A 13,909-nucleotide genomic window follows, 5' to 3' on the forward strand; every position below is an offset into this window, starting at 1 on the left:
GTGTGGCCCAGTTGCTGGCATGCCGCAGCCCAGTACTAGTCCAAGGACTGGGGGTTGGGGACCCCTGCTATACTACCCAGATTATTCCCTCATGATTACCAGTTTATTAATTCACACACATTGAAATTCAAGTTGCCCCAATCCAATGGACTTTAGGGTAAGAAAATACAAAATTATCCAACTGATTTACAAGACAAAAAAAATTCTCACGGCTACTTCCAAGTTCTTCAAACAAAAGTTTTATTTTCTCCCACTCTGTTGAATTTTTCTTGGCAGGAATATCCAGTGGAACAAAAGCTCTGTAACAGGAATAAATGAAATATATAAAATCAACCTGTATCATTGTACTAATAATACTGGCATAATGTAGCAACTGCAATTAAAATAACTAAAAAAAATATAGCTAACTTCTTTGCTTCATATAAGAGCTATTTATTTTCAGGCATCTTCTATATCTAATTTTACATATTTTTTTAAAAAAAATAATGCAATACCTCTAGCTTGGGATGAGTCATTTTGATTTTTGAGACAAATCAAAAATTCAAAGAAAGTGAAGAAAGCAGGCAAATTAACTGTTCCAGGTGAAGCTTAACTCCTACAGATTGATTTGGTGGGCCGGCTAGTGTAGTTTTCTTAGCAATAACACAGAAATGGCTTACCACTGCCACCTTCTGGAATGCTTTTCAACTCTCTATCCTATATCTGTGTCTTCTATGTCTTCATGTCTGTGCTCTTCCCTTTTAAATACTCATCAAGCCTGACCTTCCTCAGCTTATGAACCTAGATAAGATCAACCAGGCACTGTCATATGCTGAAACAACCAGCCAAATACAGAATGTGTAAGCACTTTATTTTGGTACAGCATGCCTAATATGACCATATGCTAAATTCAAAAGTATGCGAAAGAGAAATGAACTCACAACTACCGGTATTTCCTTCTAAAATAACTCCAAATATATCTTCATTCAAAATTTATTAATGTTTACTGCATTTGTTTCAACAGAAAATTCCAAGGGTCATGTAAGTAAAACTTAAAACTTTCCTTTTTCATCAGGCTGACCTGGACTGACGACAGGGGTTTTTAAAATGTTTTTTTTAATTTTTAAATTGTTTAATTTATTTTGGGGCTGTTTATTTAATTTTTTTAAACTTTTGTATTGTTGTTTTTATTGTTGTTAGCCGCCCTGAGTCCTTCGGGAGATAGGGCGGCATATAAGTCGCAAAAATAAATAAATAAATAAAGTACGGTATGTTACTTCTCCATACCTTTTAGTAACCCTAATGTTGATAAAGGATCAACAGGAAATAAGAGATTTTAATTTTGCTGTTCCCCACCATTCTAACAATCAATTCATGATTAATCAGTCTCACAAGAAGAATCAAATGGGTTATTGGGGAAGAACCATAGAGGTGCGCAAGTGTGAAGATGAAAACAGAAGTTGCAAGATAACACAATAGCTCTTGCTCCAAAAGAAAGAAAATCATTCCAATTGGGCATCTAATTCCTTGGTTTCTGTGAAAGTACCTTTCAGTTTAGTCTGGCTATTTAAAAGGTATTTTAATTGTTTTGTATCTTGGATTTTAGAGATTCGGCATTTGCTATAAAAGTGTAATGAAGAGTAGAGAAAGCTTAAATATAAATATTGTGTCTTGTCAATTCAGATAGCAAAAACATTTATTTCAAAATTAGTGATCTTGCACAATTAACATCACTTTTTACAAAAATGTACTGGCTTCCAACACGTTTCCATTTCGAGTACCAGGTATTAGTGATCAGAGCTTGAGATCTCGATATTTAAAAAATCGTCTTTCTTTGCATGCACTTACTTGGGAGCTTATCAATCTATCCCATTTTCAGTGGTGGGCTAGTATTGGATGACCTTTCCTTGCTGTTGACTTTATTTGGTGCCCAGACAAAAAACTGATATTTACCCTGTTCTTTGCATTTCATGCATTATATTTTCCCATTTATTGTTGTTTTTAATTACTTTTTTATTATATCCAGACTAGTTAAAATATTTAAATTAATAAATATCTTCTATATACTTTTATTTTCTTTTTATTTTGATGGTATCTGTTTATACACATAAGAGCTTTCTCCAGTAAGGATAAAAAAATAAACCTGGAGTAGTATTGAGATTAAATAAATCTTAGCAAATAATATCAGACATTTTATTGCTACTTTTATTATAGTATATCTTGGAATTGTTGACTAGAAATTGGCTTTAACCTCCTTCCCCAAATTTCTGGAGGCAACTATCTTTTAAAAATTAGAATACAAAAAGTGATGTGCTACATTATAATGTAGGCAATTTATGTCAAAGAAATAGGTATGCGTTTGTACCACATTGAAAATAAGTATTTTAGCAGTCATTCTGCTTAAATATTTGTATCTTCAAAAGCCACACAGCTTATAATAAACTAGGAGCTTCACTTTACCACATTATGATAAAAATAAAGTATCAATAGTATTGGACTGTTAATTTTTTACAGCAAAAGGACAATCTATTCAACACAATGATATATGGTTTCTTGAGAATATGCAGTAATAGTGACAATGCTATACCAATGATTAAGTAGCAACGTGTGTGCAGGCTTAAGGAGAAGTAAGCCATTCTGAGAAGTAACAAACACTTTAAGAAAATGAAATAAACCATTTATCCATGCTCATTTCTTTTAAGATCACATTTTATTTTAAATTAGTAAATTAGGTCTGTAAAAATGGTGAATTTCCATCTAGAAATAAAATTCCTGACACTGTCATTTAAAAGAGATTGTGCAACTAAATGCAACTTCAAGTGATTTAGGGGAAAGGAGGCAGGAGTAACTTTGAGAAAGGTTACAAATGGAAAAGAAAAATAGATTTCTGCAACATTCCATTTTGAGGGAATTTAAATAAAAGTTTAATTCATAAGAAATGTTGTTCAATGTGTAATTATAGGAGATGACCAGGCTGAGCCCAAGGGAGGGGTCAAATGCGTCATCAGTCACAAGTCCCTTCACACCCGCAAGAGATCTTAGTCCAGTCCACCTTGAATGCCTCTCTTAACTCCTGCTCATTTCTCTTAATGGTCAGTTAGCCAGATTCGTCTAGAGAGCTTAAGCTTGCAATAAATCTTTATATTCATTTGAACTGCCTAAATCTTTTGATTTCCTGGGCACTTGACAAGAATCCTAACAAGAATATGCAGAGACTGTTTTATAATCATTGTCAATATTCTAATACAATGAAGCTCATTTGTGACCTTTCTAAATCTTGAAAAAATAATAGAACAATTCCAAACCTTCAATCCTTGAATTTCTAAAAGTTAATTTTTAATGGCAGAGAGAAATGTTGATCTCTCACCCTTTTTCATGAAACTATTGTAGCACACTATTTTAATTAAAATTATTAGTTTCTCATAGAACTCAAATATAAAAAACATTACATTTATCAAGCAAAAATGTATTACCTTTGAATTTTTATTATCTAAATATCAACTTTCTCAGCGAAAAAGTTAAATAAAGTGTCACTGTAGAGATCAAGCTAGCAATAAATATTCATCAAATTCAAGCTACATATTAGGGAAGAGATTGGAAACAGTGACATTTGTGTGGGGCATGCACTGTATTTAATTAATTTGGGCAAAAGACTACAGCTTTATACAATAATCTTTCAAGTCTCATACATGATTTATTATTTCAGGACAAAAGTTATATGCATAATTTTAGGCTGTACAAGAGATAAACTGTCCTATTTTAGATTGTAATCAAGAATGTTACCTACTCGTAATTCCTAAATAGTTTGCCAGGGCAAATTTTAAAATCTAATGATCACTTTATGTTACTGGGAAAAAATCACTAGCATAAATACCCAATTCTAATTAATTTGCTTTATATATCAAGCCACACTTTACTCTACTTTAAAGAGGTTTTCAACTCTTAGGAGCAGGCCTAAGCTTAATAGAACAGCTGAGTGAAAACTGAATAAACACCTAAGACAACAATGGACAACAACAGTGTCAGCTATATTCAAGGTGTTAATCTCACTATATTTCAAAAACTGATGAAAAAATGTGGAAGCAGGAAAGTTCTTGAAGAATTTCAAGGTTTTCCTTCAGTTCCATTTCAAGGACATCATACTTTTCTTCCTCAATCACAGAACACTTTTAAAAACTCAACTGTACTACGCCATCATAACACAAACAACTGCAAACTTTCTCTGAAATTGTATTTATTTCCAACTTTTTACAGTATTTATTTCCACTTTCAAAATGAGAGGTAAGAATCCATCAACCATCAAAAACATCAGGACTGAGAACATACCAATTTTTACTGTGTTTGCAGTTCCTTTGTAGTCTCAAATAAGATAGGATTAAAGAATGTATACTTTCTGCTTATATGAACTTAGAAATTAAAAGGGCAATTTAATAAACCATACTATTGTAATGTATGTGTGTGTATGTATGTATGTATGTATGTACATGCATAATTCTTACCCGATCATTAGAAGAATTGTACAAACCAGAAGGAATCCTACTGTATACTTGACTGCAGTTTTAACCTGCTGTAAAAATAAAATAAGAAACCAAAATGAAGAAATAGTGATAGTTAGCTGCTATTTTTAAAAAAATTCCTTTAGTATATAATGAAGTCAATTTTATACAATGAATAAAACTTTCCATACCCCTGTTCAATAGAAAAATATCCAGTATTCATTAACTCTGTTTTATTAACTGTATCAAAGTCCCTAATTTTCTTCCTATGTTATCTCTGTAATTTTCACATTAAAATTAAAAGGCCTCTTTTAAATCTGAATCAGACAAAATATTTGGAAAACCACAGACATCTGCAATATAATGATGGGTGACAATTCATTACTCAAACGAATTTCTGAATATTTCCCATTAAACAGAACCCAGGCATATTATGAAGTTCCTTTTTCCACAGAGGACCCAGGATATTGTATAATGGATATCTTTGTCCACTAAGTTCTGAAATCATTGTTAGAAAAGTTTTGACACTTTTCCTATAGAAAGAGGTAGCTGCTTTCAGAAAGATGACCCAAGAAGAAGGATCAAAGAACAAATGCTTGAGAAAGGTAAGAACAGAAGAGAGATGTCAAATTATGTATAAATGGTAGCCAATGTTGACATAGTTTCCCATACATTTTCCCTTTTACTGTTAAAGCTTTGGTAAGCTCTCTGGTCTAGAAAAAGCATGATAGGTCCACCATGTCTACATAAAAACCTTTCATGGTAAGCCTAACATATCATTTTCCTACAGGGAAATGTTAATATTCTTTAGAGGCATATACCATGGCTATTTCCATGATGTGATTCTTATAGGAAAATCAGCTGGCTTTCTGACATCTGGATTAAGAACTGGTGAGGGCTCAGCAGCCAAAACCTAAAACACGGGTAGGCAACCTCAGCTCTTTTATGACTCATGGACTTAGCTGACTCAGGAATTCTGGGAGTTGAAGTCCATGAGTCATAAAAGAGCCGAGGTTGCCTACTAGACCTAGAATATGGCAGGAAGGTATGATGACTCCAGCTCCACCCCATTGTATATTGGTTCCTTCCTTAGCTATCCCTGTTCATTTTAATGTTAATACTTATCATTTTAATTGTGTTTTTTATCTTGTTGAAAGCCACCAGTGTCACCTGATGGCAAAATGGGTAGCATATAAATTTAATAAATGGATGAATGGACTCCTGGCCTTTTAAAAGTTAGCTAAGTCTTGAGTGTGCACACTGGTTGGAGGTAGAATTAGAAAGGCATTCATTTCTTTGAATAGGAAGAATATCAGAATTTTTATAACCCTATCAGTTGAGCATGTGGGAAGGATCTGTCCTCTATGGAATGCCCTGACCTTTCTCCTGGAAAAATGTGAGTTTTCTCAGTAGATGCCTCAATATTTGTGTCTGCGTAGAAAAGCAATTTTCTCTCAAGGTCTGTTAAGCCCCATTCTCTTGTTCAGTCTCTGCACAATTTTTATTTTAAAATAATGTTTCAATCCAGTATATCAGCAGGGAAATTCTGGTTCCCTTTCTTGCTTACTGTTGTCAGGCTGAAAAGTAACATTTAATGCCAGGAATTATTCTCATTCATTTTATAATCACACTAATAAAATGCTTTCAAATCTAGTTTCAAGAGAAGAACAAAAACAAACCACTATGTAGTGGCAACAACTTATATTTATACAAAAAGGAAAAAAAGGATTTTGATAATTGTGATTGCAGACAAATGTTAAGTAGTTTATTGTATTGTATTACAGTGAACCCTCAATTAAACAGACCTCAATTTAATAGACAAAATCTGCTGCATGTTATATTTTTTCCAAATTTTAAGCAAAAGCAGACTTTGTCCCAAGCAAAGCATGTTATTTGGTAAATCAGTCTAGAAAATTTTATTCACTGTAATTAGAAGGGTAAATGTTCACATCCAGATATAGCTTGAATTCATTTTCCACTTAATGAATATTCAGCTTTAATTAAAACTTCTTCCCTTATTAGTTAAGATTAAGGTTTACTGTATAGTTTGTCTCCAATTCTGCCTTAATAGGCACATTTTCCAAACAGAAAAAGGAGCAATTATTTTAAGAGGCTATAAGTATCATACAGTAATAAAGGTATTGATGTCAATGCTAGTTATATATAAATATATGAACATTTTTAAACATAACGCATTTCACTCTGTTTATAATGAATTAGCAAACCTGGCCAAAACCCCAACATTTTTAGCATTTTTTATGATTAATGTCATATTTAGAAGCATTTAATTTTCATTTAATTTTCTGAACAGATTTAAGAAGTCTACAGCTGTGGACGGAAAGCAGAAAATGTACCTCGGTGATGCAGCATATGCTTTCATAGAGACAAGAAAGAATCAGATAATCGTGACATTATAGTTAAAAGGATAAGTACAAAGTAAACACAAAAGATAAAGTAGATTATACTGAACTAAACAGATCTACTGTATATGAGGCAGCTCTCTGCGCCCCCATGAGGACATTCAGAGGGGGAAGGACCCCCAGGTTACACCCAGCTTCAATCTATGTAAGAAAACATGATTTCCTTTCACCTTAATAAAAAATTTAATGTTTCAACTATCACTGGAACAAGGAAATCAAACCCTTTTTTTCACCCTGTATATCCAACCAAGCAATTGACATCAGTATAACCATCTTACCGAACATGCATTGCCATCATCTTCATCTTTCTCTTCATAGTAGAAGTAGACAAAAGGGATCCATAAAAATACGCAGAATAATATGATGGAGTAAAGAGCTACAATGAAAGAATGAGACAACAGGGATATTCTGAAACAAAATAATTCACAAAATGAGTCCTTCAATTCATTTTTACTACAGATACTAAGCAGGGGTATAAGTAAAGTAGAATCCAGTTGAAGTAGGTCTCTCTAGCTTCAATGTACAAAGTACTCAAATAATGCACTTCTGTATTATGTCATTAATATATGCAAGCTTTACAACTTGTCCAAAGAACATCTACTATAAAGTACAAGAATACGAACACGTTCATAAGTACAGGTAGTCTTCCATTTACAAACATAATTAAGTTTGGAATGTTGCTAATTTCAAAGACAAGAGGGTCAAACAAGATGGTCAAAGAATGTTGCTCCTACAAAAACCAGAGTCAAACTATTTTCCAATGCACCAAAAGACAAGACAAAAAGAAATAGATGGAAACTAACCAAGGGGAGAAGCAACCTAGAAGTAAGGAGAAATTTCCTAATGATGAGAGCAATCAACCAATGCAATAGCTTGCCTTCAGAAGTTGTTGTGGGTGCTCCATTGCTGGAGGCTTTCAAAATGAGACTGGACAACCATTTTTATGAAATGGTATAGGGTCAACTGTTAGAGCAGGGGTTGGACTAGAAAACCTCCAAGGTCCCTTCCAACCTTCTATGTTCTATGTTCAATATCATTTTTAATGAGCTTCATTGTTAGCCCCGGTTTTTTTTAAAGGCTTTAATTTATACCTGATAATTTATTTTGTTTCTTATATATGACTTGTCAAGAACTCTTGGCTTCAGATGGGATACAAATGTTGTAATAAATAAATCTTTAAAAAAAATATGTGAAAAATCTCTATATAATAACACAGTTCAAGAGTACATCCAGAGATGGAACAAAGCATGTCTTCATCTACAGTCATTTTGATTTATCTGTAAAATATTCTTTATCATTAATACTTGTTTCATGTAAAGCACACTGTCAAGCTGTCTTGATAAAATGAATTTAATTAATTAAATTCAGCTGTCACTCAAAAAAGATGTTATTTAACTGATGGAATATTTTTATATAACTTTGTCAAGCCACTGAAGAGTTATTTTAAGTGTGCAGTTTGCAAGTTGCTCTAGCTAGAGTTCCCCACTGCAAAAAAATAGTTAAAAATATTTTTTTCCTCAAGATTAACAATAACAAAGATTCTTCAGCATCTGTGAAAGAGCCCTTTTTCACTGTTGCCATGTAGTCTCAGATAAGCAAACTTGCATTACATCTCCAATCAAACATATTCAACTTTGGAGAAGATGAACATTTTTTAACATACAATGTCACACCCACACTTACAAATGGCTTGTCAACGTTTTATCAGATATATAAAACAAGTCACGGAAAACCATAAACTAAATTGTCAAGTCCTAAAACGAACCTAGCTGAAGCCATCTTTGTCGTTCTAAGTTGCCACAAGTTGGGAGGAAAGGGGGGGGGGGAAGAAACCAACAACATTGCTAAACACAGAGCAGTCTAATGGAAACCTAGGTCATTCCTACAGGAACTGTAAGGTGGAAAGAAGTTTCATGGAGCCCACCAATTGCTTTTATTGGGTTGCATGATCAATAGCATAGTAGAGAGGAGGGAATTGTTACATTTAGCTACAGTGCATCCCTAGGGGATTTTTAGAGTTGGTTTCCCTTTTGACCGTGTCGATATTATGTATCTAATAAACATGTTCTTTGAGGAAACTTCAACCCCCAGTTCTGATTTATTTGGTTTCATTAGTCGGAACCATGACATTAAACCAACTCTCTGAAGCCCTTTTACTGCTCTAAGCCAGAAGACTATCAAAATGTGATCCTCAGGGTCCTAAGTTCCATCCACCTACCCAATTGTTTTGGGAGGATGCTAGGATGGATAAGAAAGGGGAAGCAACTACTAATCCCAGAGCAATTCCTGCAGATGGAACACGGATGGCTGCCCAGGCTGAGGATGGAGTTCCACTAATGGGGGCTTGACCGAAAGTTCGTGTGGATAAATCTGACAGGCCAACAATGCGGAAGGAAGCTCTAGCTCTAGCCATCAGAGACCTTCACCAGCAGAAGACTTCCAGTGTAAAAGTACCCCCAAGGCTGCTGACGCTGAGTTCCCCTTAATCTCTTCCCATGGCCCTTCCGAAGTGGAAGGTAAAGAAAGTAGCAGGATGGAATAAGTTGGGGAAATGGAAGTACTTGATGGCAGTCCTCCACCTCCTGCAGACCCACTTCCATGGGCAGTTGGTCGAGAAGCTGAAGGAGAAATTCAACTGTTTGGACATCAGAGAAGTGACCTCAATTGTACAATATGAGATCTCAGCTAGAGCCGAAGCCAGGCCAACGCAACTGCTTCCCGCCTTTTGGAGTCCAAGTCCAGTCATTATGTCCCATGTGGCTTTTCCATTTCCCAGAACTGCAACAGCATGGAGTCCAGGACCCAGGACCCAGACAAAGTCTCCCGTGCCAACAGCAAGCTGCCTGCCCAGTGGGGCAACTGGGACGGTTTTGAAGGTAGGCTCAACTTCAACCAGAGCCCTAGTACCAACGACCTGGTTGGCACCTGGTGTACTGGGCACCTCCACCTCCTGCAGACCCACTTCCAATCAGAGACACATTTGATGGGGACCTGGATAAGCTGTCATTCTTCCTGGTGTGGGTTCATCTAGACCAGACATGTCAAACTCGTGACGTCACGTAACGTATCAGGACGGTTTTGCCATTGCCAGCAATGGGGTGGGTGTGGCTTCTGCACGACGCATCCGGCCCGCGGGCTGGCAGTTTGACACCCCTGCTCTAGACCCATCTACCCTGATAAGAGCATGATGGGGAATGCTGTGGCAGCCAACCTAGAGGGAGAAGCTGCAGAGTGGATGACCAGCCTTCATGCACCAAAACCTGGAAACATGGACCTTTTCCTGGGAGAGCCAGGTTCAAAGACAAATTCCAGGCCCTGCAAGCTGAAGTGGAAATACACACCCTAAAGCAGAGAGGCTGACCAGCAAAGGGAGTTTGTTCGAGAGTTCCGAAGGGTCACAGACAAAATAAGGTAGTGGCCGGAGCGGTCACTATTCCACTGCTTTAAGGAGGGCTTGGACTGTGACCTGTTTCAGGTATGTATCTATAGGGGGATTCCTAAACAGATCTGTAACGGATGGCAGTGACACTGGAATTGAACTTCAATGCTACAAGGCCAGCACACCTGAATCAAAGCCAAGGTAAATCCAGAAACGGTGCCAGTTCAGATGACCTCCAGAAGTGGCTTCAGTAGCTGGTGCCCCCAGAGCTCCTGCTGGAGCCCCTATCAAGTGCTTCCAGTACTGCCAGCAAGGACATCGAGTAGCTGAATGCCTAGCGCCATGACTAAGCTGAAAAAGCCACAGCGGAGAAGTTAAGAGAAGTCGAGCTGGGTACAACAACATTAGAGTTGGAAGGAACCTTGAAGGTCTTCTAGTCCAAACCCCTGCTCAGGCAGGAAACCCTATACCAGGCGTGTCAAACTGCCAGCCCACGAGCTGGACACGTCACCGGCAATGGCAAAACTGTCCCAATACGTTGTGCGACGTCACATGATGTTGCGAGTTTGACGTGTCTGTCTTATACCATTTCAGACAAATGGCTGTCCAGTCTCTTCTTAAAAACTTCCAGTGTTGGAGCATTCACAACTACTTTAGACTACTTTATCAAATGTCTTACTGAAGTCCAAGTAAATTATATCCACAGCATTCCTCTGGTCTACTAATTTTGTCATCTAGTCAAAGAATGCAATAAGATTTGTCTTATTTTGACAAACCTATGTTGGCTTTTGGTAATGACTTTGTTTGCCTCTAGGTTTTCGCTGATTTGTTATCTTTTCCAGAATCTTCGCAGGTACTGAGGTCAGGCCGATGTCTGTAGTTTCCTGGATCCATTTTTTTCCTTTTTTGAAGATGGAAACTACATCAGCTCTTTTCCAGTCCTCTGGTAGTTCCCCAATGCTCCAAGATCTTTGAAAGATATAGTTCAGTGGTTTTGAGATTACATCTGCCACTTCCTTCAGAATCTTGGGAGTCTAATCCATTTCGTCCTGGTGATATGAACTCGTCTAGGGTGGACATGTGTTCACTTACTGTTTTCTTGCCTATCTTATGTTTCTAATCTGTTTTTTAAGGTAGCTTTTGATAGTTTGGACTGTTTTTTCCCTTTGTGTAAAGACATACACAAAAAATAAGTTAAGTAGTTCTGCTTTCTCCCTGTTGCTTTCCACCTTCTTGCTGCTTTCTCCCACTAATGGACCAATCATTTCCTTAACTTTTTTCTTGTTTTTTACATGTTGAAAGAAGCTTTTTTGTTATTTTTGACTTTTGCCGCAAGCCTTATTCATTTTGAGCCTTAGCTTTCTTCACTTCATCTTTGCAGGCTCGGGCTATTTGCTGATATTCTGCTTTAGTTATATGCCCCTTTCCATTTTTTATACTTGTCCTATTTGTCTTTCAATTTATCAGAGTTCTTTATGTAACCATCCTGGTTTCTTCTGAGAGTTGTTATTTTTCTTCTTCATTGGTATTGTGTTAGACTGAGCTTTTATAATCTCACTTTTCAAAATTTCCCAAGCTTCTTGAGTTGTTTTCCCCTTGAGGATTCTCATCCATAGAATCCTTCCCAAGCTCTAAGTTTATTGAAATTAGCTCTCTTAAAGTCCAATACTCTACTTTGACTATGTGCTATTGCTTGTGCTTGCATAATGTTGAACTCCAATACTGCATGATCACTCCCCCCCAAAGTTCCTGTGGCTTCAACACCTTCTATCATTTCATCTCTGTTCTCCTAGTTCCCTTCTCTGCTTTTTGGGAGACAAAATTGTCTGCTAGGTTTGTCAAGAATTTGTTTGATCTTCCACGGTGCAGAGTTTGTCTCTCAGTTGATGTCAGGGTAATTAAAGTCCCTCATTACTATTGTCATTTGCTTCCTACATACCTTAGTTACCTGGCTAGACAAAAGTTCATCTATTTACTCTGTTTGGTTGGGTGGCCTATAGTATACACCAGGGGTTGGCAACCTGAAACAGTGAAAGAGCCACTCGGAACCAGTTCCCTCACAAAAGGAAAAACTGGGAGCCGCAAAAAATGGGTGTGCACGCGCGTGCATGCACACAACAAAAGGCTTGACAGAAGAGTGGAGCGTAAGGCGAGACATACAGCCGCCCTGCCCCCTCCGGTCTCATTCACTCGCCTTTGCTTGGAAAAGCTTCTCTCTCACTCTCTCATTCACTCACATTTTGCTCTAAAAAGCCTCTTTCACACTCTCATTCACTCACACTTTGCTCGAAAATGCTTCTCTCTCGCTCTCATTCACTCACCAACTCGAAAGGCCAGCCACAGCACCTTCATTGACTTCCATGGAGATGCTTGGCAATGAAAGGGCCGATTAAAACCATTCCCGCTAGTGCTGCTACTGTGAACTTTTTCACTTGCTGCTTGGTTCCGATGCAACCAGAGAATCCCCAGATGCCACTGCTGGGGTGGAGGAGGCTGCCTGGGTTTGGCCATAGCGGAAGCCAACAACAGTAGCGGTGGAGGCGGTGGCGAGAGAGATGCTGGAGGTCTGCCGCATCTCCGTCAGCCTCCGTCTCCTCCGCAGAAACAAATCCCCGTGCCGGCCCCCATGGCAGCAGCGAGCTCCAAGGACCGGGCAATCGCTCCGGCGGCGATGGCTCCTGTTGGGGCGGTCTAGTGCACTCGCCAAGACGCTGGAGTGGCTTTGGCAGCAGGAGTAGCAATGCCTGCCTACCGGGAGGAAGAAACAGGAAGGTGGCAGTGGCAGTGGCGGCTGCTGTTGAGGCAGCTTAGTGCCCTTGCCAAGCGCCTCCATTGCTACTATTGTTGACTTCCGCTATGGCCGAACCCGGGCAGCCTCCTCCATCCCCAGCAGTGGCATCTGGGGATTCTCTGGTTTCATCAGAACCAAGCAGCAAGTGAAAAAGTTAGCAGTAGCAGCAATAGCGGGAGCGGTTTTAATCGGCCCCTTCATTGCCAAGCGTCCCCATGGAAGTCAATGGAGGCCTTCTGCGGCTGGCCTTTCGAGTTGGCTGGCCTTTCGAGTGAGAGAGAATCATTTTCGAGCAAAGTGTGAAAGAGGCTTTTTAGAGCAAAATGTGAGAAAATGAGAGCAAGAGAAGTTTTTGCGAGGAACGTGTGAGTGAATGAGAGCGAGATAAAAGCTTTCCTTTTATCCCTTTCTTCCAATACCACCTTCCCCCCGGCTGTTTCTCCCAAGTCACCAACCTTCACAGCTCTCTACCGCTGCAATCTTTTTGAGTTTTATAATACAACAATAAAAAAATAAGACCCTAAGGAGAACACTTCCAAAATCTTTTCATAATATGGTGGACGAATTAAATATACTAGATGTTTGGAGAGAAAAATATCCGGAAAAGAAGCAATATACATTCTATTCTAACAGACACCTTTCCTGGTCAAGAATAGATATGATATGGACATCAATAGACTTATTTACAAGTACACAAAATATAAACATAGAAACAAGCACATGGGCGGACCACAACCCAGTCACAATTTCATGGAAAGGACAAAAAAAAGAACAAGATGGACATTAAATCAAACTGTATTGAATGAAAAAGACTTCCAGCAATATGGAAAAAGAAATGAATTTC

At 38.0% G+C, this 13,909-nt stretch overlaps 1 protein-coding gene across 1 annotated transcript in view; it reads right to left on the bottom strand.

Annotated features, from left to right (window-relative positions):
- The window catches only part of LMBRD1 (LMBR1 domain containing 1), a 70,998-nt gene that overhangs the window by 41,885 nt on the left and 15,204 nt on the right, over window positions 1-13,909 (bottom strand). Inside the window, exons 4-6 of the mRNA XM_081345199.1 lie at window positions 7,174-7,271; window positions 4,479-4,546; window positions 211-299 (exon numbers count right to left, since the gene is read on the bottom strand). Of these exons, the coding sequence (XP_081201325.1) occupies window positions 211-299; window positions 4,479-4,546; window positions 7,174-7,271 (255 nt within the window). The remainder of the gene's footprint in view (window positions 1-210; window positions 300-4,478; window positions 4,547-7,173; window positions 7,272-13,909) is intronic.

This window comes from Vipera berus (assembly GCF_964194415.1).
Source record: "Vipera berus genome assembly, chromosome: 1".
In the NCBI taxonomy this organism is placed as follows: Eukaryota; Metazoa; Chordata; class Lepidosauria; order Squamata; family Viperidae; genus Vipera; species Vipera berus.